Raw genomic sequence first — 23,966 nt, forward strand, 5'->3', positions numbered from 1 at the left:
AAATTGAACTTTTATATAATTTGTTCTTTAGGGTTTGAGATGATATAAATTCATCTCTTTCCTTTGTAATGTTTAACTTTTCATTAATCAAAATATTATCTTCTCTTTGAAGCTTTTGTCAAGGTTTATACCTTCAACAATGAGGATTTCACCATTCTTACGAATTTAGTCCATAAAACCTCAGAATTAACTCCTTTCAGTTTAGCTAGAGAGGAATTGTTGATTTAAGATTAAAATCAACTCGTTCAACAATAATCTGTATCGTCATGATAGAAAAGTAGTGACATGAGACCAACGGGGGAATTATAAACAATTTTTTCGATCAAAATTTTGCCACATAAAAATTATATTTTCTACATGACAATTTTTTTTATGACTTGTTATATACGAGACATTTTTAAGAAATATATGTATTGGTTAACGGATAAGTGGTTAACTAAATTTAAAGGACTAGTGTATGATTATCATTTTTTAAAAATCGATCAAATAGTTAACCGATCGAATTAATCCTAATTAACTGATGAACCGATCACATACACCCCTAAATTAGGTGAATCCAAGATTAGATGATGATGACTTTCTAGTGAAGAATTTAAAATTTATGATATTTCTGTTTAATTTCTGATAATTGAAGTAATAACATACATGATTTTGAACTTTGCCTAATTTAAGTATATCGCCAAACAATCAATTTTGCTTAAGCATAGGAGGTGAAATGTTTAGCCAATTAAATAATAAAACAAAAAGAAAAAAAAAAAGGAGAAAACAAAGATATAATAATAATATTACTTTAGGAGCTATAATTATTATTGGGTAAATTACACCAATGGCCACTGAAACTTTATCCATTTTAACATTGTGGCTACTGAACTTTAGTTCTTAATGGTATGACCACTGAACTTTACACTTTTTAACATAAGTGCCCACTCAACTTTAACTAACTCATCAAAATGACCGTTAACAATCTCAAAATGAAAATATTCAAGAATTAAAGTTGTTCAGAACAGAATTTATTATGAAACCACATTTTTTATTTTTCAAAATCACTATTTTTGGAGCTTTCTCCCTCTAAAAATTTACTCTAGCGCTGTTTGACAAATAGATGTTAGCATTGTTTGGCAAATAGATGTTAGATGATAGATTATCACATTAGCTGTTAGCTCATTACCTTTTTGGTTAGCTGATTTGACTAGTGAATTATGTAAACTTGTTTGGTAAAACTTAGTTAATTGCTAATAACTGTTTGTGCAAATGACAAATAATGAAATGATAAAACATTTATTTTACGTTAAATAGTAGTAGTTAGGAGTAAAATTGTGCTCCAAAAGAGATGGAGCAATAAGCTAATTGAATAAACTCCTAAAGTGAGTCTTTTTAAAATTAGTTTTTTTTAGACCCAATAAGCTTTTTCAAACTTCTCTCCACCAAACACCACTATTAGAGGTTTGACTCGTGTCAAAATATTTAAAGTGGCTCAAACCTCTAATTTTAGCCCAAAAAGCTCTTTACCAAATAAGACCTCTATCTTCTAACCAAACAACACTTAAATGACTTCAAAACGAAAATTTTCAAGAATTAAAGTTCCTTACAATATCACTAATTCTTCAAATATTTTATTTTGAGGCTGTCAACAGTCGTTTTGAGGCGTTGAGTGGTCACCCGTATTAAAAAAATGTAAAGTTCAATAGTCATACGGTTAAAAATTGAAGTTCAGTGACTACAATATTAAAATTGGTAAAGTTCAGTGGCTATGGGTGTAATTTAGCCTAGAATTATTATATAATAGGCAGAAATGGCCAGACTGTGAGATTCTAACAACTAATCTCTCTACTAAAAAAGGAAATAATGTATAAGCTTTATATCTACTATGACTTTTTTTTATTTAATATGATATTTCCATCTTTTCCTATATTAAAGTATAATTGCAGAGAAAATCTGCATTTCATTAACATAGGATGGGTATTCTATGGTTTTATGGAGTTGTAGTTGTTTTAGAGGCAATCTTGCTGCTTAATTTGTCTGAATCATCTCATCTGGATTCAGCATTTCCTCCAAATTTCCTGTTTGGAACAGCCTCCTCTTCTTACCAGGTTTTTTCCTCTTCTACTCTTCTCTTCTTTTGTTTATATATCCAGTGGCCGAGTCAGGAAAGAGGGTCTTGGAGTGCTACAAGACCCTCTTTTTCGGGAGAAGGGCCGTTTAGAACCATCTCTCATGATGGATTCTGGTGGCCAGAGATGGATTTAGAAGGGTCAGAGAGGAACTGTTCGTTGGAAAGCTCCTTTGAACTTGGTAAAAACATCCAAAAAAAAAAAAATTTAAGAGTTAATTATAAGTAGATGTCACGTGGTTTCGCTAATTTGGAGATGGGTAGCTGTGTTATTTTTTTCAGGAATCCAACACTGTAGTTTGTAAAATTTTGTATTTGGGTTTATGTTGTTAGAATTTGACCGGTAAGGATCTCAAAGTGAAAAATTTTAAGACTTAAATAATATTTTAAGCAACTTTAATTCTTCAATATTTTAGGTTTGATGTCATTTAGGTATCCTTCTCATGAGAGAATTAATGTTTAGAAAGAGAAAACTCGAAAAAATAATGATTTTAAAAAATTAAAAATATGGTTATATAGTAAATATGATATTAAAGATTTTTAATTCTTGAAAAATTTCATTTTGAGATCGTTATCACCCAAATTTGATAAAGTAAAAAAAATACAAAATTTTATGAACCACATAATTGTGTTTGCAAAACAAAATATATCACAAATCGGGCAAAACCACATAACATCTACTTCTAATTAACTTATTTTTTAATTTGTCGCTCATAGGCATTTTCGTGCAATGGACTCCGGTGCACCCTCTCCCTCCGTCACTGGACATATTCGATTATCTTTCATAATAATTAAATTAATTTTTTTTTATTATGTTTATATTTTCAGTATGAAGGTGCTTACTTGAGTGATGGTAAAGGTTTGAGCAACTGGGATGTTTTTAGCCACATTCCAGGCAAGCATAACTCTTTCTTCCTATTTCATTAATCCCTGGATTTCATATGTGCTTTTCCAAGTATATACTTTGTGGTTACACGGATTTATAGATGAATATCTGTGTTATTTTTCTTTGCAAACATAATTCTATAATTTATAAAATTTTGTATTTTTTTACTTTGCGAAATTTGACCGTTAACGACTTCAAAATGAAAATTTTAAAAAATTAAAGTTGTTTAGTATCATATTTAGTATGAAACCATATTTTTAATTTTTCGAAATCATTATTTTTAAAATTTTCTCTCTTTAAACATTAACTTTCTTTCTGATAAAAAAAAACACCTAAATGACTTCAAATCTAAAAAGTTGAAGAATTAAAATTACTTAGCATTTAACAGTTGAAAATTTTCATTTCGATATCGTTATCGGCCAACTTCTGACAAAGTGAACCCAAATGTAAATTTTTTACAAACCACCAAATTGCGTTTGCCAAAAAAAAAAAACCCAAAGATACTTATATGCAAATCGGTAAAACCACATGACATATATATATATATATATATATATATATATATATATATATAACCTTTTTTTTGCCACGTCAACATTCGGGTAAGTATTTACATCAAGTGTAAAATTCAATGATTTTATTGAAAGAAAATGAAGTAAAATAGGCTTAACGAAGCCAACTCCAAACTCCAGTGATGACCATAGGCGGAGACAGAGGGTGCCTGGAGGGGTTAGGGCCCGGCCACCGGAACCATCCCTATCATGGATGGTCTCGGCCCCTTACGGTCGTTGAGACTATCCACTATGGATGGTATCAGACCATGTTTCCTACATATTAAAGTTCATGTAGTTAATTAAATTACTAAGTTCCGCTTTTAATCAAAAAAAATTAAATTACTAAGTTTATATTTAATTATAAAATCCAACTTTGATTAGTATATAATAGACAATAAATATTCCTAATTTTGTTGAAAAACCACTCAATCTTACTTTTGTAATTAAAATATAGTTTAATTTTGGAAAGTTTTATACTACTATATAAAACTGATTCTCGACCACTCAAATTATAATATGTATATATACGCTAACAAAATTAGGCAAGTTTAATTTAGAAAAACAAAAAATTATATATATATATATATACTCAACGTGTTAAATTGGTCCCAACTGATTAATAATGCTAGTAATTTAAATTTAGGGAGAAGTACGAAAAAAATGCTTGTGGTTTGCCCAATTTGCAAACAGATGCATGTGGTATAAAAGTTCACAAATAAAGGTCTATGGTGTGTTTTATTTACAAAACAAAGTATTACAATTACACATTTAAGTTCTAATTACAAACAAAGATATTTTTATTTTAACAAAAATTATACTTACATATCAACAAAACATAACCCTCGAAAAAAACAACTTTCTAAATCGAAATAATAAATAATATGGTGGAATTTTACGTTTTTTACTAATATGGTCGTTTATGAATTAAATTGATATTTAAGTTCATTTTACACAGTTGCAATTTGATTTTGGGATCTGTGTTTTGTTAATAAATAAATGTAATTAAAAAAAATTAAAAATGTTATTATTGTCATTGATTACTTAGAACATCTCCAACCCTCATGTGAGGGTTGGAAATGCTTTTTAGTGGTGGTTGACTTCTCGATCCACCACTAAATCTCTATGCCATTTTGGCATAGAAATGCAAAATCAACCAATTCCACCAAAATTTATTTTGGTGGGAATCAATAATTTAATATAAATATATTTATTTATTATATTTATTATTTTAATTCAAATTATGTTTTATGAATTATTTAATTTATTTAAATATTATTTAATTTTTTTTCATTTTATATTTTATAGTTAAATACATTATTAATGATTTAAAATTAAATAATATTGTTTTTTTATTTTTTAATTAATTTTTGAATTAATTTTTTTTAATATAGATTATTGATGATAATAATAATATATGTAAAAAATATATAAAAGTGTTATGTAAAATAGAATAAAGTGGAGAATATTATTTTTAGTGTAATAAATGGTGTAGTGGGTTGGAGAAAAAATAAGATTTGATGTTTAGAAAATAGAAAATGGAGATAGAGATAGAGATAGCGTAATGGGTTGGAGATGACCAAAGTTTAATTCTAAATACCTTGTTTTGTAAAAAAAGCATACCACATACCTCTATTTGTAAACTTTTAAACCACGGATCTTTATTTGCAAATAAGATAAACCACAAGCATTTTTTTCATACTTTGCCCTTAAATTTAATCAGGTATTTGCACTAATGATACGACACCGTATGGCAATATCAGGATTTGGCAAAAGAGACTTATTATTCAAAACTATTGAAGTATTCAGATACTGATAATGCTAATAATTTAGCTTCATGAAAGCTGAGATTACAGCCCTTTTTTCTGTTTTCAGGGAAAATAATTGATGGAAGCACTGGAGATGTTGCAGTGGACCAGTATCATCAATATCGGGTATTTCTTTAAATTTCTTAATTTATTAATTAATTAGTGATAATAGGATACAATGAGATTGTACCGTTAGGAATAAAATTGATCCAACTTATAAATGTTATAAGTATAATTGTGTCGTGTGTAGTGAAAATAACGAGATTTTTGACTATGTAAAGTATAATTGTAGTTATAAATAAAAGGCTTAATATGTCAGTTGTCCCTAAATTTGTCCAAAAAGTTTGATTGATCCCATGAACTTATATTGTGTCTCATTAGCTCCTTAAACTTACTTAAAGTGTCATGATTAAGTCTCTAAATCTACAAAAAAATCCCATAAAAATGTACAAAACAAAAATTTAATTTGTTTTAAAGACTTAGAATCACGAATTAGACCTTTATTTTTTAAGTTTTGATTTTCTTTTTCAGATTTAGACAAATTGCAATGTATATCACTTTAAACAAGTTCATGAGGCAAATGGATCATTGTAAACAAGTTCAGAGGTTCAATAGGTCAATTTGAACAAATTCAAATGACCAATACGTTATTTTAAGCAAGTTAAGAGAGCTAACCAGACACCATGTAACTTTTTGGACAAGTTCAAAGAACTTTTGTTGTATTAACCTAAATAAAATTGGTCCAACTTAGTTAAGGGTATAATTTTATTTCATTTATAATATTAGGATAAAATTGCTTCGTCACGTTAGAGGTACTTTATGATAGGGAGGCCGGCCACATCAATAAGAATCAGTCGACAAACTAATTTTTGACTTAGTAAATATTATGTTAAGATATTATCTGTGGTGAAGCTCTTAGCTTGTTGGTTGAGAGCTTACCTATGACTCTAGAGGTCATGGGTTCGAATCACATCCGGGTGGGGGTGGGTTAAGGGTTTTTCTTCATCTTTGATGGTTTTTCTTCATCTTTGATGTAATTTTCCTTTGTTTAATGTAAGTGCATTGCACACAACTTTTAAAAAAAAAGTTAAGATATTATCTTTTATTTGTTAAGTAAATATTTGTATTTGTATTTGAATTAGATTAGATATTATTACTGTGTTGTAACTACATTATATGTATCCTCCTTGAGACATTAATCTTTTCATAGTACGTATGCTCTGGAAAACTTAGATAATGCCAATTTTAAGAGGACACGGGTTGACACATCATATTGATGTAACCAAAATGTCTCCCATCAGGGAGCTGCTCATCGAAGCTGTTAATCCGGCTTACAGAATCTGGGAACGAAAGAATCAATATGTCCTTAGCTGGAAAATTAACTCCTTCCCAAGCAACGTCTTACCTCAAATTGTTGGTAAAGAGACAATACTTGTTGCATGGACAAAATTAGTGAAGGCATATTCCACTGACTCTCGATCATAAATACGTGATTTGAAACACATGTTTAATAATTTGAAGTGTGATAATGACTCCATCTCCTTCTATCTCCAAAATGAAAAACACATCAGTGATCAACTAACTGCACTTCAAAGCCCCATCTTAGAAGATGATCTTGTTGAAGCAATTTTAGATGGGCTCGGTAATCTTATAGACCATTTGGTCATGCCCTTAAGGCTCGAATGGAATTGATGTCCTTTGATGATCTCACTAGACTTCTATTAAGTGAAGAATGACAATTGGCACGAGACACTGCACTTCAGTCGTTTACACCCTCTCTTAATTTTGCATCTCACAATAATGTGGGACGAGGTCGATTCAACACAAATCATGGTCATGGAAACTCTTACATGCAGAATTTCAAGCGAAAAAATTTCACCACCACTCCTCCTTTTGATGTGAGCACTTTGACCTCCCATAACTGTAAAAGGGATGTCCATATTGCTAGACAGTTTCTGCTGCCAAAACTCAATCGTAACTTCATAAACAGCTTCAAACCCGCATCCACCATGGCAACTACCTCTCATTCAAGCTCAGCTGACTGGTTATTGAACTCCATCATCATCTTACTGCTGATCTAGGAAATCTATCTGTTCATTCAAAATATTTTGGACCCAGAAAATGATACAGTAGGTAATAGCAATACTATTCCCATCTCTCATATTGGTCATTCAAAAGCCAATATTTCTCTTGATGCTTCAATTCAATTTCGTGATATTTTACATGTTCTAAAAACAGCTAATAATCTATTATATGTTTCATCTTTAACTCGATCTAGTCCTATTTCAAGTGAGTTCTTTGCTAACTATTTTGTTTTGAAGGATTTGAAGACAAAGAAAGAAATTCACCAGGGACCGAATAAGAATGCCCTCTACACCTTATCAATTCCACAATCCTTGCCTCCCAAAACTCTAGATTATCATGAGTCACTTTCCTTATGGCATGCTAGACTAGGACATGCTAATTTGCAAGTTGTTAAGAAAGCATTGTCATTGAATAAAATTCCATTTAATGATAATAAAGATTCATTGTGTGATTCTTGTTGTGTTAGCAAATCACATCATTTACCTTTTCCATAATCCAATTTTGTTGCATCTGGTCCCTTGGATTTAATTTGCTCCGATGTTTGGAGTCCTGCACCTGTTGCATCATATGATAAATTTCAAAATTATGTCCTTTTCTATGATCACTTTAGAAAATTCTCATGGATGTTCTTTGTTAAAACATGTCTGAAGTTATGAATGTATTTATTAAATTTCGAACAATTGTTGAAAAGCATTTCCAACATCCTATAAAAACATTTCAGTCAGATTGGGCTGGAGAATTCCAAGTCTTTGCCGAATATTTTATCAATCAATGACATTAATCATTGAGTCTCTTGTTCATATACACCATAACAAAATGGTTGTGTTGAACCTAAGCATCAGCATTGTTGAAACAGGCTTGTCACTTTTACATCGCACAAAAATGCCTAATACTTTTTGGACATATGCATTTGAATGTGCAGTATATGTCATTAATCATATTACTGCTTCAAGTAGGGGTGAGCAGAACCGAATCGAAAACTCAAAGACCGAAAAAACCGGACCAAACCGGACCGAATTATATTTTGATTTGGTTCGATCCTAATTTTTAAGCTAGTTTGGTTTTCGGTTCGGTTCGGTTTGGTCCGGTCTAAAACCGAACAAAACCAAACCAAAATATAATATGTACTACTCTTAAGTTTTAAGGTTTTAAATTAATTAACTAATTATATATAGAAAAGAAAAAACAATTAAACATGTTTTCTCTCTCTCATCTAATTATATATACAAAAGAAAAACTAATTATATGATTATTTTCTTTATATAATTGTTTAGTTAGTGAAGGTACAAGTAATTGTAGGTTTCTAGTGCTTTGTTTGGTCCAAACATGAACCAAACCGGACCGGACCGAAATAATTTGGTTCAATCCAGATCAAACCGAATTATAATTTGGTTTGGTTTGGTCCTAAAAAATAGAGGTAATTTGGTTCGGTCCAATTCGGTTTGGTTCGGTTTTTGGACCAAACCGGACCATGCTCACCCTAGCTTCAAGTATTAATTTTCACACCTTATGAGAAACTATTTGATTTAACTCATGATTATTCCATGTTTTGTCCCTTTAATTGTCTATGGTTTCCATGGTACGTCTTTATAATTCTCATAAATTATTACCTTGTTCACAAAACAAAAGTGTGTTTTTCTTAGGTACACTATAACAAAGTTCACAAAGGCTATAAATGTTTTAATTTACTTACAAATAAGATTTTCATCTCATGCCATCTTGTGTTTAATGGACATGTGTTTCCTTATCAAGAGTTAGATCGTGAAGCATGCTATGAGTCCATTACAGTTTAGTCAAGTCCTACTACACCAATAGTTTTTCCTTTAATCATCGAACCTTTAATTTCCATCCCAGCACCACAAACAACATCAGCCCCTACTATAGTTGTGTCGTACATCCTACCTGCTACTTCCCAACCCGTCAATCAGCCTCCTATATCATTTGTCATTGATTTTTCTAGATATCCTATACATTCAGCCACAAATCCAATCACAACCCCTAATGCATCACAGTCCGATCAGCCAGCCAATTCCGCACTCCTGTATGAAACATCATCCCCCACTGAAATACACAATGAAATAGCAACCACACAACCCTAGTGAATTCCCACAGCAGCCCATGTTATAACCAAAACCCACACAATGATCACACGGTCATAAAATGGGACATTAAAGCTTAAAGCACACAATGCAATGGAAAATATTGATGCATCAACTTGTTATAGCAAGAATGGAGAGAGATGCGTGTCGAATACAACAAATGGATTAACAATGGTACATGGGAGCTTGTACCATATTCTAATGCAATAAATGTTATTGGATGCAGATAGGTGTTTCGTGTGAAGATAAATGCGGATGTGTTTGTTGACCATTACAAGGCATGTTGGGTTGCCAAGGGATGCCATCAACAACCAGGTTTATAATATGAACAAACTTTCAATCGGGTAATTAAACCTACTCAATGCACACTACTCGGCGTGACTTCTTTACTTACTCAGTTTTCAAGCAAGCAATATATATCAAAGGAGTTTAAGGGTTAGAAAGATATTACTCAGCAGATTTATCCAGGTTCGGCCTCTCCGCCTACGTCCTGTCCCCGGAACACGTTCCGAGCTTTTTGAATTCTCTACTAAGCTCTTTAAAGGTAGAGCATCAAACCTTTTACAAATAGAAGCTAAGTATAACAAGAGTACCTTCCTCTATACCTCTACTTACTCCTATATCTATGCTGAGTACTATAACCGAGTACTCAGCCTCTCTTTTCTATTCTTCTAGAAATGATAAAGTGTTTGTCCTAAACAACGATTGCTAAAACACTTTAGATGATTGGAAATCACTCTAGACTTTTACACAAAATATGGAAATTGGTGTAAGGTATTTGCTTTGCTTTTCTCACAGAATCTTCGAGTATGAATTTGGTCAGCGTTTCGACAACTTGAAGTTGTGTGTTGATTGAAGCAAATGGATGGCCTTTATATAGTGACACTTGAGGCACCTGGTCATTTCGAATTTCGAAATAACCGTTGGAGGGAAATAGAATTCTTGCATCTTCTGTCTTCGTCAGTCTTCGGCAGAATGTTTCGCCATTTAAGGAAAAGTCCATGAGACAGCTTTCTGCGCCTTCTGATCTTTTCCCAAAGTAGAAATACTTTGTCTAGAAGTTGAACATTTCCTACCGCTGTCCAGACTTCTTTGTCGTCCAACTCAGCAGCTTCTCCTTGAAGCTTTTGCCACGAAGGCTTCTCGATCCTTCTCTTGCTGAGTCGTCGTTTTGGTTGATACGGCTTCGTTTTGAACTTTTAAGCCGAATGGTGTTGATGTGTTGACTTGGGCTTGACTTCCACTTTATGGGCCTTTGGGCTTTTTAATCTCAATGTCTTATGCACAATTAAACTCAACATTGAACAAATACATTAGTGTAATAAATCAAAGCATATTAAATTTAATGTGTTTAGAATATTTTTATCATTACTTAAATAATTTTGTCCAATCAAAATCATGTGGAAAGGTGTTTCAACAAATATATGGATTGTCCCACCGTTAAGCAATGGAAGGCAATAAAAAGGATACTCTGTTATCTTCAGTCGACCCCAACACATGGCATCATCTTTCGGAAAGGGTAGTCACTTACTATCATTAGGTTTACAAACGCTGATTGGGGCATAACCATGATGACCAGAAATCCACATCGGGTTTTGCTGTCTTTCTTGATCCAAAATTAGTGTCTTGGCGATCCAACAAACAATGAACTATCTCAATGTCGTCGATGGAAGCAGAATATCGGGCGCTAGCTGTCTAGCATCTGAGTTTTTATGGATGCGCACTTTACTCAAGGAAAACAGAAACTATTCACATTGTCTACCAATGTTACTATATGAGAATTTAAGAGTAACATATTTAACATACAATGTGATTTTCACTTTATTCGGGATAAAGTTGCAAACAATGAACTCAAAGTCTCTTATATTCCAACACTTGATGAGATGGTTGACATTTTCACAAAACCTTTTTCCAAAACACAATTTCTTAATTACCCGACCACATCAATAAGAATCAGTCAACAAAGTGATCTTTAACTTAGTAAGTATTAAGTTAAGATAATATCTTTTATTTGTTAAGTAAATATCTGTATTTGAATTAGATTATATATTATTCTTTTGTTGTAACTACACTGTCTCTATCCTCTTTATCAGCTTCTCTTCTCCATTAGTAAAAGTTTAGTTGAGACCGTAATCCTTTCATTTTACACCTTATCCCATTTTTAAATTACTAAGTGTCACATTTCTTTCTATTTTCCTTCTTCTTGAAGATATATTCCGATAATGAAATTTTCATATCTAAACCTGAAATTAACAATACAAGATGTCGGAATAATGATTGTTCAACTTTTCATGCCAACATTAGTGAAATTGTGTGGTAAATTACATTGAGGATTGCATCAGTTTAAAAGTCTATTTTAAAGAAGTCAATAAGTTTGTTTTATTTCAATAAAATCACACAAGTTTACATTTAATTTTAATAAATTATTCCGGTAAATTTTATATAAACACTCACTAGAATGATGTCTCAAAAAAGACAATTAATTATATGCCAGCTAAGGATCACATCGGACAATGATGTCATTTTTTAATGTTTTTTTACGGCTTTTGATGTGTGATGTGACACAAATATGACTTTTACGTTTCTATCATACAGCTATAAAAACATATCTACCATGATTTTAACTAGAATGGCGTTAATTTTCTAAGTCAACGTATTCTATGTTTACATGTTGTAAACAGGAAGATATAAATCTAATGGTCTCACTAGGAGTCAACAGCTACAGGTTTTCAATATCATGGGCAAGAATTTTACCTAGTAAGATTTTTTCATGAACTTCATCGATACATTTTGTGATAAAAAAAAAAAAGTTAAACCAGAGATGAAAGCTTAATATAAATATTTGTTGCTATCTTCAAACAGAAGGGAGATTTGGAGATGTCAATATGGCTGGTATCCACTACTATAATGAGCTCATAAATGCTCTCCTCCTCAAAGGTTTAATTCCTTCTTATCTAGACTTTCTATTGTTGTCCCAGACCAAAATCGTTTGGGATTGTTCAGATCATGTCATGTCAATAATTAATGACGTAGTATGATCTGAACAGTTTCAAACCTATTTGAATCAGTATAATTATAACTAAACAATTTGTATCCTTAAACATGGAAAGCACTACTTAAAAAATAAAAATATTCTCACCCTTTTCAGGGATCCAACCATTTATAACACTAACTCACTTTGATTTGCCTCAAGAACTGGAGAATAGATACAATGGCTTTCTAAGTTCAAAATCTCAGTAAGTAACCAATTTTCTCGAACAATTCTCTTGATTCTTGTTAGATATCTCAAATTGGCTAATTAGGAAACCATATAAACTTTTTTATATATGTGAAGTAATCATACTTTTAGATGTACCTATGGGATGAGTTAGGCATTTATTATACAAGGGTAAAATATATCCATGGCCCCTAAACTGCACTACTAAGATTATAGTTGTTAATTTCATTTCATAACATAAAAACCCTCAAGCTTTCTAGCTTATAATTTGTTGATATTTTAACGGGTTTTCTTTAATTTGGACTTTAATGTTAAATAATGTAAAGCTCAAGTATTTCTATCATCAAATGAAGTATAAGAGCCATAGTGTTGTAGTGTCATAGTTCAGAGGCCATAAATGTATTTTATCCATTTATATGGTATATCAAATTCGCTTAAACCGTGGTCGATGGTTCAAATCTTAGGCAACTCCATTTCTTTATGAAATTTTGAGAAATTGTAAGATGTATATGTTCACATGCTTTAAGCCCAAGAGCTTTTCGCGTGGAGGTGTATAAAACATAATAATAATAATAATAATAACTATTATCATGCCTTATTTATTATTAAGCTTAAAAGAATTAGACCGAGTTGTTTGTGTGATTTCCATGAGGTGTATCCGACTTGAACGAGTTCAAATCTTTTCAAGAAGGGAAGAATGATAAGGATAAGAACCTAATGGAAAAGGGTCAAGAATGTTATCGGGATGCACCAAATGAGTTGGAAGGTCCCAAATTTGCAAGTGTGTGGGCAAAGTGTTCTCATCAAGAAGGTGAGGTTGACTACTATTTTCTTGATAGGTATTTGATGAAATGGATTCCATTTTTCTCACCTTTCAGAAATAGTGATTTAGGACTTACATGAAGGGAGTTTGTCCAGAAATTTTGGTAGATACATGTCGTCAGTTCTTTGTATGATTGGGCTAAGATCATGAGGGATATAGCATACTTGATGGAGATAGGTTATGTGTGTTAAATCACCAAGGGGCATGCTCAATATGCCATGCTGGTTCTATAAACTATATGAAAGGATCTTTCCATGGATTTTGTATTGGAGCTAGGAATCACATGGGTATAGATTCTATTTTTGTGGTGGTTGATGGTTCTCCAAAATGGGACACATTTTTCCATACTAGAAGACCAACAATGTTGCTACTATTGTAAAACTTTTCTTTCAGGAGATTGTGCGACTACATGAGTTTCCTAAAAACATTATTTTCAATTATGATACTAATTTTCTTTTAGTAACTTTTGGAGGAATCTTTGGGCTATATTTTTTCATCTTTGAAGTTGAGTACCACCACCCATCCCCAAAGAGACATCCAAACATAAGTGTTAAACATGATCTTCAGTAACACCTTGAGAATTCTATGCAAAGCAATCTGAAGACATAACTTTGTGGTTGCATTAATAGGATCACATTCACATACCGAGAAATCACCCTTTGAGCTTATGTATACCAAAGTCCCTCATATGTTTCATTTGGTGAACATTCCTAAGGGTTACGAGCATAATGTGACTACCGAAAAGATTCAACGAGTGCATGTGGAGGTTAAAGCTACAATTGAGGAGAAGAAAGCGAAATTTAAAGTTAAAAGTGATGAGCATCATACAAATTTGCAATTTCAAGTTGGTGATGAGGTTATTGTGAATTTGAGCAAGGAAAGGCTAGCAAGTGCATCAAGCAGCAAGCTCCAATCCAAAAATATGTTCCATTCAAGATTGTGAAGAAGGCGAGTTTGAATGCCTACGCTATGACACTTCCAAATTAGTTGGGTAAGACTGCCCCTTCATTCAATGATACACACTATCTGTTAATGTTAGTCTTTGATAAATTGAGCAATTTACTGATGTGATTGATATAAAATGACATCTGTCTCTCAAGCGATTTCATGCAAAATAGAGGAGATGGACATTGCCCAATGTAAGCACTCTTATGCTTAAGTTAATATCGCTCTCAATAATAGTGAAAAAGTAACGGAGATTGGTTCATAGCTACATTGAGGTTGGGTTAGCTATCTCCCCCCATCTCTATCTCTGATGTCATTGAAGTAGTCTGAAAGATGAGTCTTGAACAAATGTTTTTTACATGGATGCTAAATCCACTCTCCCCTAATATCTATAGGGTTAAACGTATATCTTTTCCCAACAATTTATATCTACTGTTTACTATTATCGATAAATAACTAGATATTAGCTAATTATTTTATTGTTTTATGTATCAGGAAGGATTTTGGTTATTATGCAGACATTTGTTTTAAGTATTTTGGAGACAGGGTTAAGTTCTGGACCACTTTCAATGAACCAAACTATCAAGTTATGTTTGGTTATCGTACAGGCTATTTCCCTCCATCTCGCTGCTCAAGCTCTTTCGGAAATTGTACCCAAGGAAATTCAGACGAGGAACCTTTTGTAGCAGCACATAACATAATCTTGGCACATGCAACTGCAGTTCAAATTTACAAAACCAAATACCAGGTATTAATAATTCAGGGAATCGGATCCTCTCCTGTTCACCAAAAACAGGAGAGGATCTGTTTAATTAATCTACACCTTTTATTAAATTTGAAGGGTTTATAATTAACTAGTCTTTTATTTTAAAAAGGTAAAAAATTAGCAGCTCTCATTATAAGTGAAAAAATTGACCGGAAACATCACCCTCACCCATTTTCTCTATTTAATTATGTGTAAATAATTATAAGACCTATATTTTTATATAATATACTACTTAGTCCTTTTATTTTTTTTTATAGTAAAGCTAATATTTCATTGAATCATAACATTTCAAGTACAAATGATACCAGTAAGGAACAATACCTTACATACATATAGGCTGCGCCTAATATAATACATAGACCACTAGGGCAAGAAAATGACTATTAAAAGCAAGAAAATGATTATTAAAAGCAAGAAAAGCCATTAAAGGAACATTAAACATCAACAACATTGGAAACATATATAGATCGTAACTCCAAATTCGCCGTACAGCAACTATAGTCCAATCTTCAGCATTTGAACCCTTCTGAACCTTCGGATCTAAGTCCTTTCTTTCGCAACCACGTAGATCCAGTGATCTACGGATAAGATCTACCTGTCCTTGCTAAACCAGAAAAGGTTACAAAAACAGAAAGATTAACACCCAGATGCAGTTCAAACGGATTTAGAGACACAATGAAATATATAGGATCCAACTAAAAACTGACACAAATAAAAAGAAAATAACTACGAAAAAAGAAAAACAAAGACGGTGGGAGGAGGAAGAAGGAAGACAAGCTTCCTTCCTCCTCCTCAACTAGATAGTAGCAAAAAGGAGGCAAACAAGAGGACAATCAGTGTTAAGTAGGGGTGGAGGAGAAGGAAGAAAGAAAGAAAGAAATAGGAGGCGGAGGAGGAGAGCTGCAGATCTAGAGAAAAGGAGGTCTTTCTCTCTCAAGTGGCAACTGAATAGTGATCTTAGTCTTTTTATTTTAAGAAATAATTATACAGTCTTTTATTTTTTGTTTTTTTAACTCATTAATCCTTATGCAAGTCAACAGTACTCTATGTTTTAACAAGAGTTAAGATGCAAAAATACCTCTAATATTTTTGGTCAAGAACAATTTTATCCCTAATATCTAAAATGGTACAATTTTAAAATTGTACCATTTTAGACGTTAGGGGTAAAATTGCTCCTAACCCAAAATGTTAGAGGTATTTTTACACCCTGACCTTTATTAAAACATAGAGTAAAGGGTAATTTCAGTATTTTAAAATTTAGGGTAATTAATTTATTAGTCCCTATATTTTGACATAACACATTGTTTACTCCCTATATATTAAAAAGCACATGGTAAGGTCACTAACTTTTTTTCTCGATGAACTGTTTAGTCCCTACCATCAGACTCTCATGAAGATTTTGTTAGTCAATTTGGATTTGAGTCAAAATCTATTTAAAATAAAAATGTAATGCCTTAACTACCCTCTACTTTCAATTCAAACAGGAAGAGTGAGCATGAGTGATTCGATTATGAGTTAGGGATTCAATTCATTTTCCATTTTTTTTGTGAGCGCAAGTTGTGAGAGAAAGACACAGAGGTGTGAATTGCATTTGACTGATTAATAGTAAAGGGTAAATTAGTCATTTCCAAATTCATAAACGGTAAAAAATCTAACAAACAGACGAAAGGACTAAACAGTTCATTGAGAAAAATGTTAGTGACTTTACTGTGTATTTTTTAAGATACAAGGACTAATAAATTAATTATCCTAAAATTTATTTAGTATAGTTTGACCATTAACTTGCGTAAGGCCTAAGAAGTTAATAAAAATAAAAATAAAAAATAAAGGACTATATAATTATTTTTAAAAATAAAAGGACTAAATATTATATTATATAAAAATATATGGTCTTTATAATTATTTACCTTTAATTTAATGGAGAAGGGATGAGTGAGGGTGATGGTAAATCTATTTCACTTATAATGAGGGCTGTTAATTTTTTATCTTTTTAAAACAAAAGACTAGTTAATTATATAGTTATTTAAAATCTCAACCCTACAAATTTAATGAAGGGTGTGGATTAATTAAACAGGCTCTCTCCTATTTTTGGTGAACAGGAGAGGATCTGATTCCATAATTCAGACATTAACATTGGCCATAACTAAAAAAAAATTATATTGTTTAGCTTGATGGTTATTGGGGACGAATAAATTTAGATCTACTGTTAAAAATTGTTCAATCGTAGGCTTAACTAATGACACAACAAATAGAAACTAGTTTTTGCTCCATACATATAACATTAGGTTCAACAACGGACGACTTCGTATGTTAGGTCAAAATTTGTTCTTTTTCAATAACCATCATAGATCTAAAAGATAATATGTGACAACATTTTATATCTGTAACAATATTTTACTTTTCAATTATAATAAATGTTGTAACAATTAATACTAGTGTAACAACATATTTATTATCACAAAAAAAAAAATATTATAAAATTTTATCATCACATTTATAAAACACTTTTAGTGATGGTCTTTTGCGTGAGAACCAATTATTGTCAGTAAGGAAAATTTATACTTAACGATTGTTTGATAACTACCTTAGCACTTAAAATTAATATACTAAGGTGTCGTTTGGTTCACGGAATGAAATAGAATAGTTATTTATTAGGAATAGAATAGTAGAGAATATAATAGTTATTCCTTAAAAATATATATTCCTATGTTTGGTTAAAAGAATGAAATATGTTGGAATAACTAGTTTTATAAGTCAAAAAACATCCTTAGCACTTTTTCGTATTATTCATGTTTTTGTCTTTTTTCGTTTTTTTTTTGTGGTTTTCGCATTTGTTCACGTTTTCGTGTCTTTTTCATATTTTCACGTTTTTTCGTGTTTTTTCATGCTATTCATATTTGTGTTTTTTTCGCGGTGTTTCACGTTTTTCATTTGTTTCTATTTTTCCTCATCTTCACATTATCGTGTTTTTCACGTTTTGTATTTTTTCCATTTTGTCACTTCTTCCCGTTTTTTCAGGTTTTCATATTTATTTATTTTGCGTTTTCTCACGTTTTCATGTTGTGTTTGTGTTTTTCCCATTTTTCACGTTTTATCATGTTTTTTATTTTTCAGATTTTTCAGATTTTTTTATTTTTTATGTTTTGTCACTTTTCGTGTGATTCATGTTTTTGTGTTTTTTCATGTTTTTGCGTTTTTTTTTCACATTTTTTAGTGTTTTGTGTTTTGTAACATTTTCATGTTATTCACATTTTCTGTGTTTTCATATTTTTTTTCATTCATTAATGTTTTTCCCGTTTTTCCTTTTATCACGTTTTTTTAGGATATAAAGTATGAGTTGCCAATATTTATAGGATTTGAGAAATTGGCTAGAGGGTAATTTGAGGCAACGTAACCTTTTATACTTACTAGATTAGCATTTAAACCAGGAAGAGCAAGGAGGCAGCATTGGGATAGTCATGCATTGCCCTTGGTTTGAACCCATAAGCAATTCCACAGAAGACAAGTTAGCTTCTGAAAGAGCTCAAGCCTTCTTCTCCAACTGGTTCATTTCTTATCCTAATGTTTTTTTCAATTTAGGGTTAATTTCAAATAAAATCCCGTGTTTCACGTTTTTTGCATATCGGTATGTGGTTGGAAAATTTTCATTTTGTCAAATCTCGCAGGTAACGATCTCAAAATGAAAATTTTCAAGAATTAAATTTGTTTAGTATCATATTTACTATGGAACCACATTTTTTATTGGCCTAATACACAAATAACCCTCTGAACTTGTCCAACTGTTGCAACTCCCCCTCCCCCCGAACTTTCAATTGTAACAACTTACCTCTCAAACTTGTCCAATTGTAAAACATAACCTCCCAAACTTGTCTAATTGTAAAAGTAACCCCAAATTGCTAATATGGACTGCAATTGATCAAACACGTGAAATACAAAAGCTGCAACGCTCGTGGAGTGTGATAATCAGATTTTTGACGTGATACGAATCCGGGAAAACGTTTTTACGGTTCCTTCAAGTATGGGGTAAAAAAATTCCCAATTTGGAGTTATGTTTTACAAATGGATAAGTTTAAGGGGTAAATTGTTACAATTGAAAGTTGGAGGGGGTAGTTGCAACATTTAGACAAGTTCAGGAGATTATTTGTGTATTAGGCCTTTTTTATTTTTTAAAATCATCAATTTTGGAGTTTTCTCTCGCTAAACATTAATTTTCTCTCATAAAAAACAACCCAAAAATGATTTCAAACCTAAAAAGTTGAAGAATTAAAGTTGCTTAAAATATAATTTAATTCTTTGAAAATTTTCATTTTGAAGTCATTATCAGCCAAATTTGGAAAAATTAAAATTTTACTAACCACGAGTATGGATCTAAAAAAAGAATGTGAAACCATCGGGTTTTATTTGAAATTAACCATTCAATTTATTCAAATGGTGAGATATTGAAATAAACTTAATAATGAAAAATGCAGGTTCTTGGATCCAATAATTTTGGGGAAATATCCTAGAGAAATGGTTGAAATTCTGGGTGAAATTTTACCTGAATTTTCAGAGAATGATAAGGAGAAATTGAAGACAGGATTGGATTTTATTGGCATTAACCATTATACTAGTTTCTATGCCCAAGATTGCTTATATTCTTTGTGTGAAAATGGAAGAGGAATCTCCAAGACTGAAGGTTTCTATCTACAAACTCAACAGAAAAACGGAGTTCCCATCGGTCAACCTGTACGTACTCATCCACTGACAATCATTTAGCGTTTGTTTCACAAAAGTTATTGAATTTCATATTTGATTTAAATAGATTCATTCTGATAAAAACTTATTGGAATGTTGACTTGGCACGGAAGACAGTTGACCGTATCCAACTTAGTGTGCCAGGTGGAATAAGGATGTATTTTTTTCTTTTTTGCACACATGGCTATCACAACAACTATAAAAGTCAGACATATCTAACATGGCGCTTAGTTGACATATAGTTAATTGTCTTCTGTCTTATATCAACTTTTCGGTGAGTTTTTGTAAACAAATAAGTTGAAGTGATTTTATAAAAACTCACTCGAATGTTGGCTTCGCACAAAGGACGGTTGATTATATCCCAAAGAAGCGCCATGTAGGATATGGATATGATTTTTTAAACTTTTTGTGGCACATACATGGCGCGCAAATTACACCCATTTACTCTCAACTTTTATGTTACTCTCATCATGGCTCCTGAACTTCACCGGACATTATCGCTCTTGAACTTTGCACTTTACTAACATATGAAATGGTCATTTTATCGGTGATCAAGATGGTCACTCAAATAGCAAGCAACTCTCTATTTTTAGAGATGCTAGTAATGATATTCTAAGAACCTTTCAGTTTTCAACTTTTAAGTTTTGAAGTCATTTAGATGTTGTTTGATTAGAAGGGAGAAAGTAGTTATTTAGAAAGAGAAAGCTCTAAAAATAGTGATTTGGAAAATCGAAAACAGTTACATGAGAAATGTGGTTCTAAACAACATTAACTATTGGAGTTTTCCATTTTGAGATTGTCATCAATCATTTTGACTTGGTCAATAGTAAAAAGGTCACTATGTTAGTAAAGTTCAAAGCTTAAGAACCATAATGTTCGGTTTTGAAGTTCATGGACCATAATGAAAATAAGTACAAAGTTTAAAACCATAGGTGTAATTTACCCATACATGACTGCCACATCAACTATAAAAGCCAGACATATATCCAACATAGTGCCTACTTGGCATATATTTGACATATATAAACTCATTTGTTTTTTTTTTTTTTTTTGTATCACGTCAATTTTTCAATGATTTTTTATATATATATATAAGACGAAGTTATTTTATAAAAACTCATTAGAATGTTGCATTCGTACAAAAGACAATTGACTGAATCCCAACTAAGCGCCACATGGGATAAGGGCATCTTTCTTTAACAATTGTCTGGTTGCACATCAACTATAAAAGTCAAACATGTCAAACATGATATAATTAGCATATTTGATTGTCTTCTATGTCACACCAACTTTTCATTGAGTTAATTTTATTGAAAGAAAATAAAGTTAAATGACTTTCGTGAAACAGATTCCAAATTTTAGTTATGTTTACATATTTGAAGAATGCTTAAGTTTTTTCTCTCTCTACGTGTAGACTGAAGTGGACTGGCTATTCAATTACCCAGAGGGAATAGAGAAGATAGTGACTTATATCAAAGACAGATACAACAATATACCAATGATCATTACAGAAAATGGTAAGCGATAGAGATTATAATAAAAGTTATCAATTGGATCTTAACAATCAGCTTGAACTTTAAAGTCAAATGATTTATTAATATGGTATCAGAGTCTTTTAAATCAAATGATTGAGAGTTCAAATCTTTACAACTCCATTTATTAATGGAATTATGAACCGTTGTTGTACAGGGTCCAAGCCCAAAGGCTATTCACACCTAGAGCTATGTGTCAAGGATAATAATAAAAGATATTGTTGACTTTTACATATTAACTTAAGTTGTTGGTTCAAATGGTTTCTTGACAATAAGCACAAGAGTCTAGTGTCAAATTTGCACTCGTGTGATTCTTTACTTTTATTTTTAGGCTTAATACCTTCCAAGCTCCTTCAAGTTGTTCCAATATTGCAACTGACCTCCCGAACTTAGACTTGTGACGACTAACCCCCTCAACTTGCTTATTTGAAACAAATAACCCCTTAAATAGGTTATTTCAGGAGTTTTTTTTTCCTTTTCCTTAATGTATCGGTAGATTAATTAGATGTAGCAACCGAAATTTTGAAATCTTTTATTTCTGATGTAATATTATGTTGAATGTTTTTTTGGGTTTAGGAGTTATTTGTTCCAAATAAGCAAGTTGGGGGAGTTAGTTGTTACAAGTCTAAGTTCGAGGGTCAGTTGCAGTATTAGAACAACTTGAGGGGGCTGCAAAGATATTAAACCTTATTTTTATTTTGATTCTACCATTCGGTATTCTAGACCAACACCCAGACTAATCCAGATTCAGGCTGTGTAGGTCCTTCTCGGGAGTCAAAGCTCTCCCACCAAGTATTTATTCATATAGTTACGTTCAAATAGACCCTGATGACCACGTAAATTTGGTCATTCACCGTTAGATCTAGACGGATTAAAATTCTAAGGTGGAGATTCAAAACATCCTAAGGCTTATATTTAATCCGTCTAGATCTGACGGTGAATGACAAAATTTACGTGGTCATCAGGGTCCATGTGAACGCAACTGTTTATTCATAATTGTATTCTCATCTCCAAATTTCAAATCCTAATTTAATGGTTAAGTTGATCTAGTAACTTAACTACTTAAACCATGCGTGTTTCGTGGCGTATTTTCCTATTCTCGTTACAACTTATTTTCATGTTTCACTCTATCCACCGTGATTGTAGGATGTGGCCAGGCGAACAATCCGAAGCTCGGCATTAAAGAAGCTATCCACGATGTGACAAGGGTAGAGTACCTATCCGGCTATTTGGACTCGTTAACAACTGTAATAAGGTGAGTATAAAACAATGGTTGAATACATCATACCCCTTGGCTTAAAGAACTTATTGATTCCTAAAATTCATGGATCCGCTAACCCGTATAGTTCATCTTTCATGGGTTAGGTTTGGATATACTTATTTGATATTAGGTTTGTCCTGGTCCGAACCTACACATGAAGTGAATTGAGTTTGGGATCAATTTGTCACAAACATCCGAGCCAAACCTGGCTCGACGTGCCTTTATATAATATATATAAATAATAAAAGCTACTCCAACAATCATAATCATAGTTTTTGATGAAATGTCCATTCTTTTGCTTACAACCCAACACTACAGTGAGATTACAAAAACGGCCACTCCAATATGAATTATGTGCCATAATTTTTTTTTTCACTTATATCATATATAATCATGTGGAATATATAGATCGTAATTATGAATTTACAATTGTTTTAACACCCGTAAAATTTGATCAGGAACGGAGCAGATGTAAGAGGATACTTCTTATGGTCGTTGCTTGATAATTTTGAGTGGAGAAAAGGTTATACACAGAGATTCGGAATTCACTATGTTGACTATGCCACACTTGAGAGAACTCCAAAATTATCAGCAACTTGGTTCAAAGAATTCATTGTTAAGCATACGATATCAAAATCCAACATGTGAGAACTTCTCGACCATAATGTCAATGTTATTGGGTACCAATTTCGTGTGTAACCCGATTTCAATAGGACTCATTGGCTCTAATAATGGGCCAGTGTTATAATAGATAGGGATTTTGTAACTGGTACCGATCTTGTGGATATTCGGCACTACCTGGTTTTAATAGGACTATTCGCCTCTAATTGGCCAATGTTATAAAGAGGTTTCTTTCCTATGCAATAAAATTATAATTTTGTGATTTTCTGCTATTAATTGAGTTTTGTAGCTTTTGTGAAACTTGATTACAGTAAAACATATAATTTAGGCGCACATGAAATGAGTAACACTAACTGAATAGTATTTTAAACATCTAACTAATTTGACACAAACAGAGACTTAATTTCTGCAATTGCATGATCGTGGACTTAATGTGTCAAATTGAAATATTAGGAGTTCAATTGATAAAAATAAAAAAAGACCAAGGACTTATAGATGTTTTTGTCCTCAAAATCTAAGTAGATGATT

At 31.9% G+C, this 23,966-nt stretch overlaps 1 protein-coding gene across 2 annotated transcripts; it reads left to right on the top strand.

The window, feature by feature from the left end:
• The first annotated feature begins 1,898 nt into the window (after positions 1–1,898).
• Positions 1,899–23,700, top strand: LOC136232761 (beta-glucosidase 46-like). 2 transcript variants are annotated; one of them, XM_066022153.1, is made up of 12 exons: positions 1,899–2,090; positions 2,939–3,005; positions 5,423–5,481; positions 12,221–12,296; positions 12,402–12,476; positions 12,688–12,775; positions 15,020–15,272; positions 18,719–18,834; positions 19,760–20,015; positions 21,439–21,541; positions 22,703–22,811; positions 23,276–23,700. In XM_066022153.1, the coding sequence occupies exons 1-12, from the start codon at positions 1,956–1,958 to the stop codon at positions 23,463–23,465; spliced, it is 1,527 nt and encodes a 508-aa protein (XP_065878225.1). In that variant the 5' UTR covers positions 1,899–1,955; the 3' UTR covers positions 23,466–23,700. The 2 variants fall into 2 exon arrangements, with proteins under 2 accessions (XP_065878225.1, XP_065878226.1); XM_066022154.1 differs by lacking the exons at positions 1,899–2,090; positions 2,939–3,005; positions 5,423–5,481 and adding an exon at positions 9,764–9,883.
• Positions 23,701–23,966: the final 266 nt, after the last annotated feature.

Source organism: Euphorbia lathyris, chromosome 6 (assembly GCF_963576675.1).
Source record: "Euphorbia lathyris chromosome 6, ddEupLath1.1, whole genome shotgun sequence".
NCBI classification, from domain to species: Eukaryota; Viridiplantae; Streptophyta; class Magnoliopsida; order Malpighiales; family Euphorbiaceae; genus Euphorbia; species Euphorbia lathyris.

Excerpts from the sequence above, each read along its gene's own strand:
- LOC136232761 (XM_066022153.1), top strand. The coding sequence starts at position 1,956 with ATGGGTATTCTATGGTTTTATGGAGTTGTAGTTGTTTTAGAGGCAATC. Across the intron at positions 15,273-18,718 it reads TTTACAAAACCAAATACCAG|GAAGAGCAAGGAGGCAGCAT; the intron begins GTATTAATAATT and ends CATTTAAACCAG. Across the intron at positions 20,016-21,438 it reads GAGTTCCCATCGGTCAACCT|ACTGAAGTGGACTGGCTATT; the intron begins GTACGTACTCAT and ends CTCTACGTGTAG.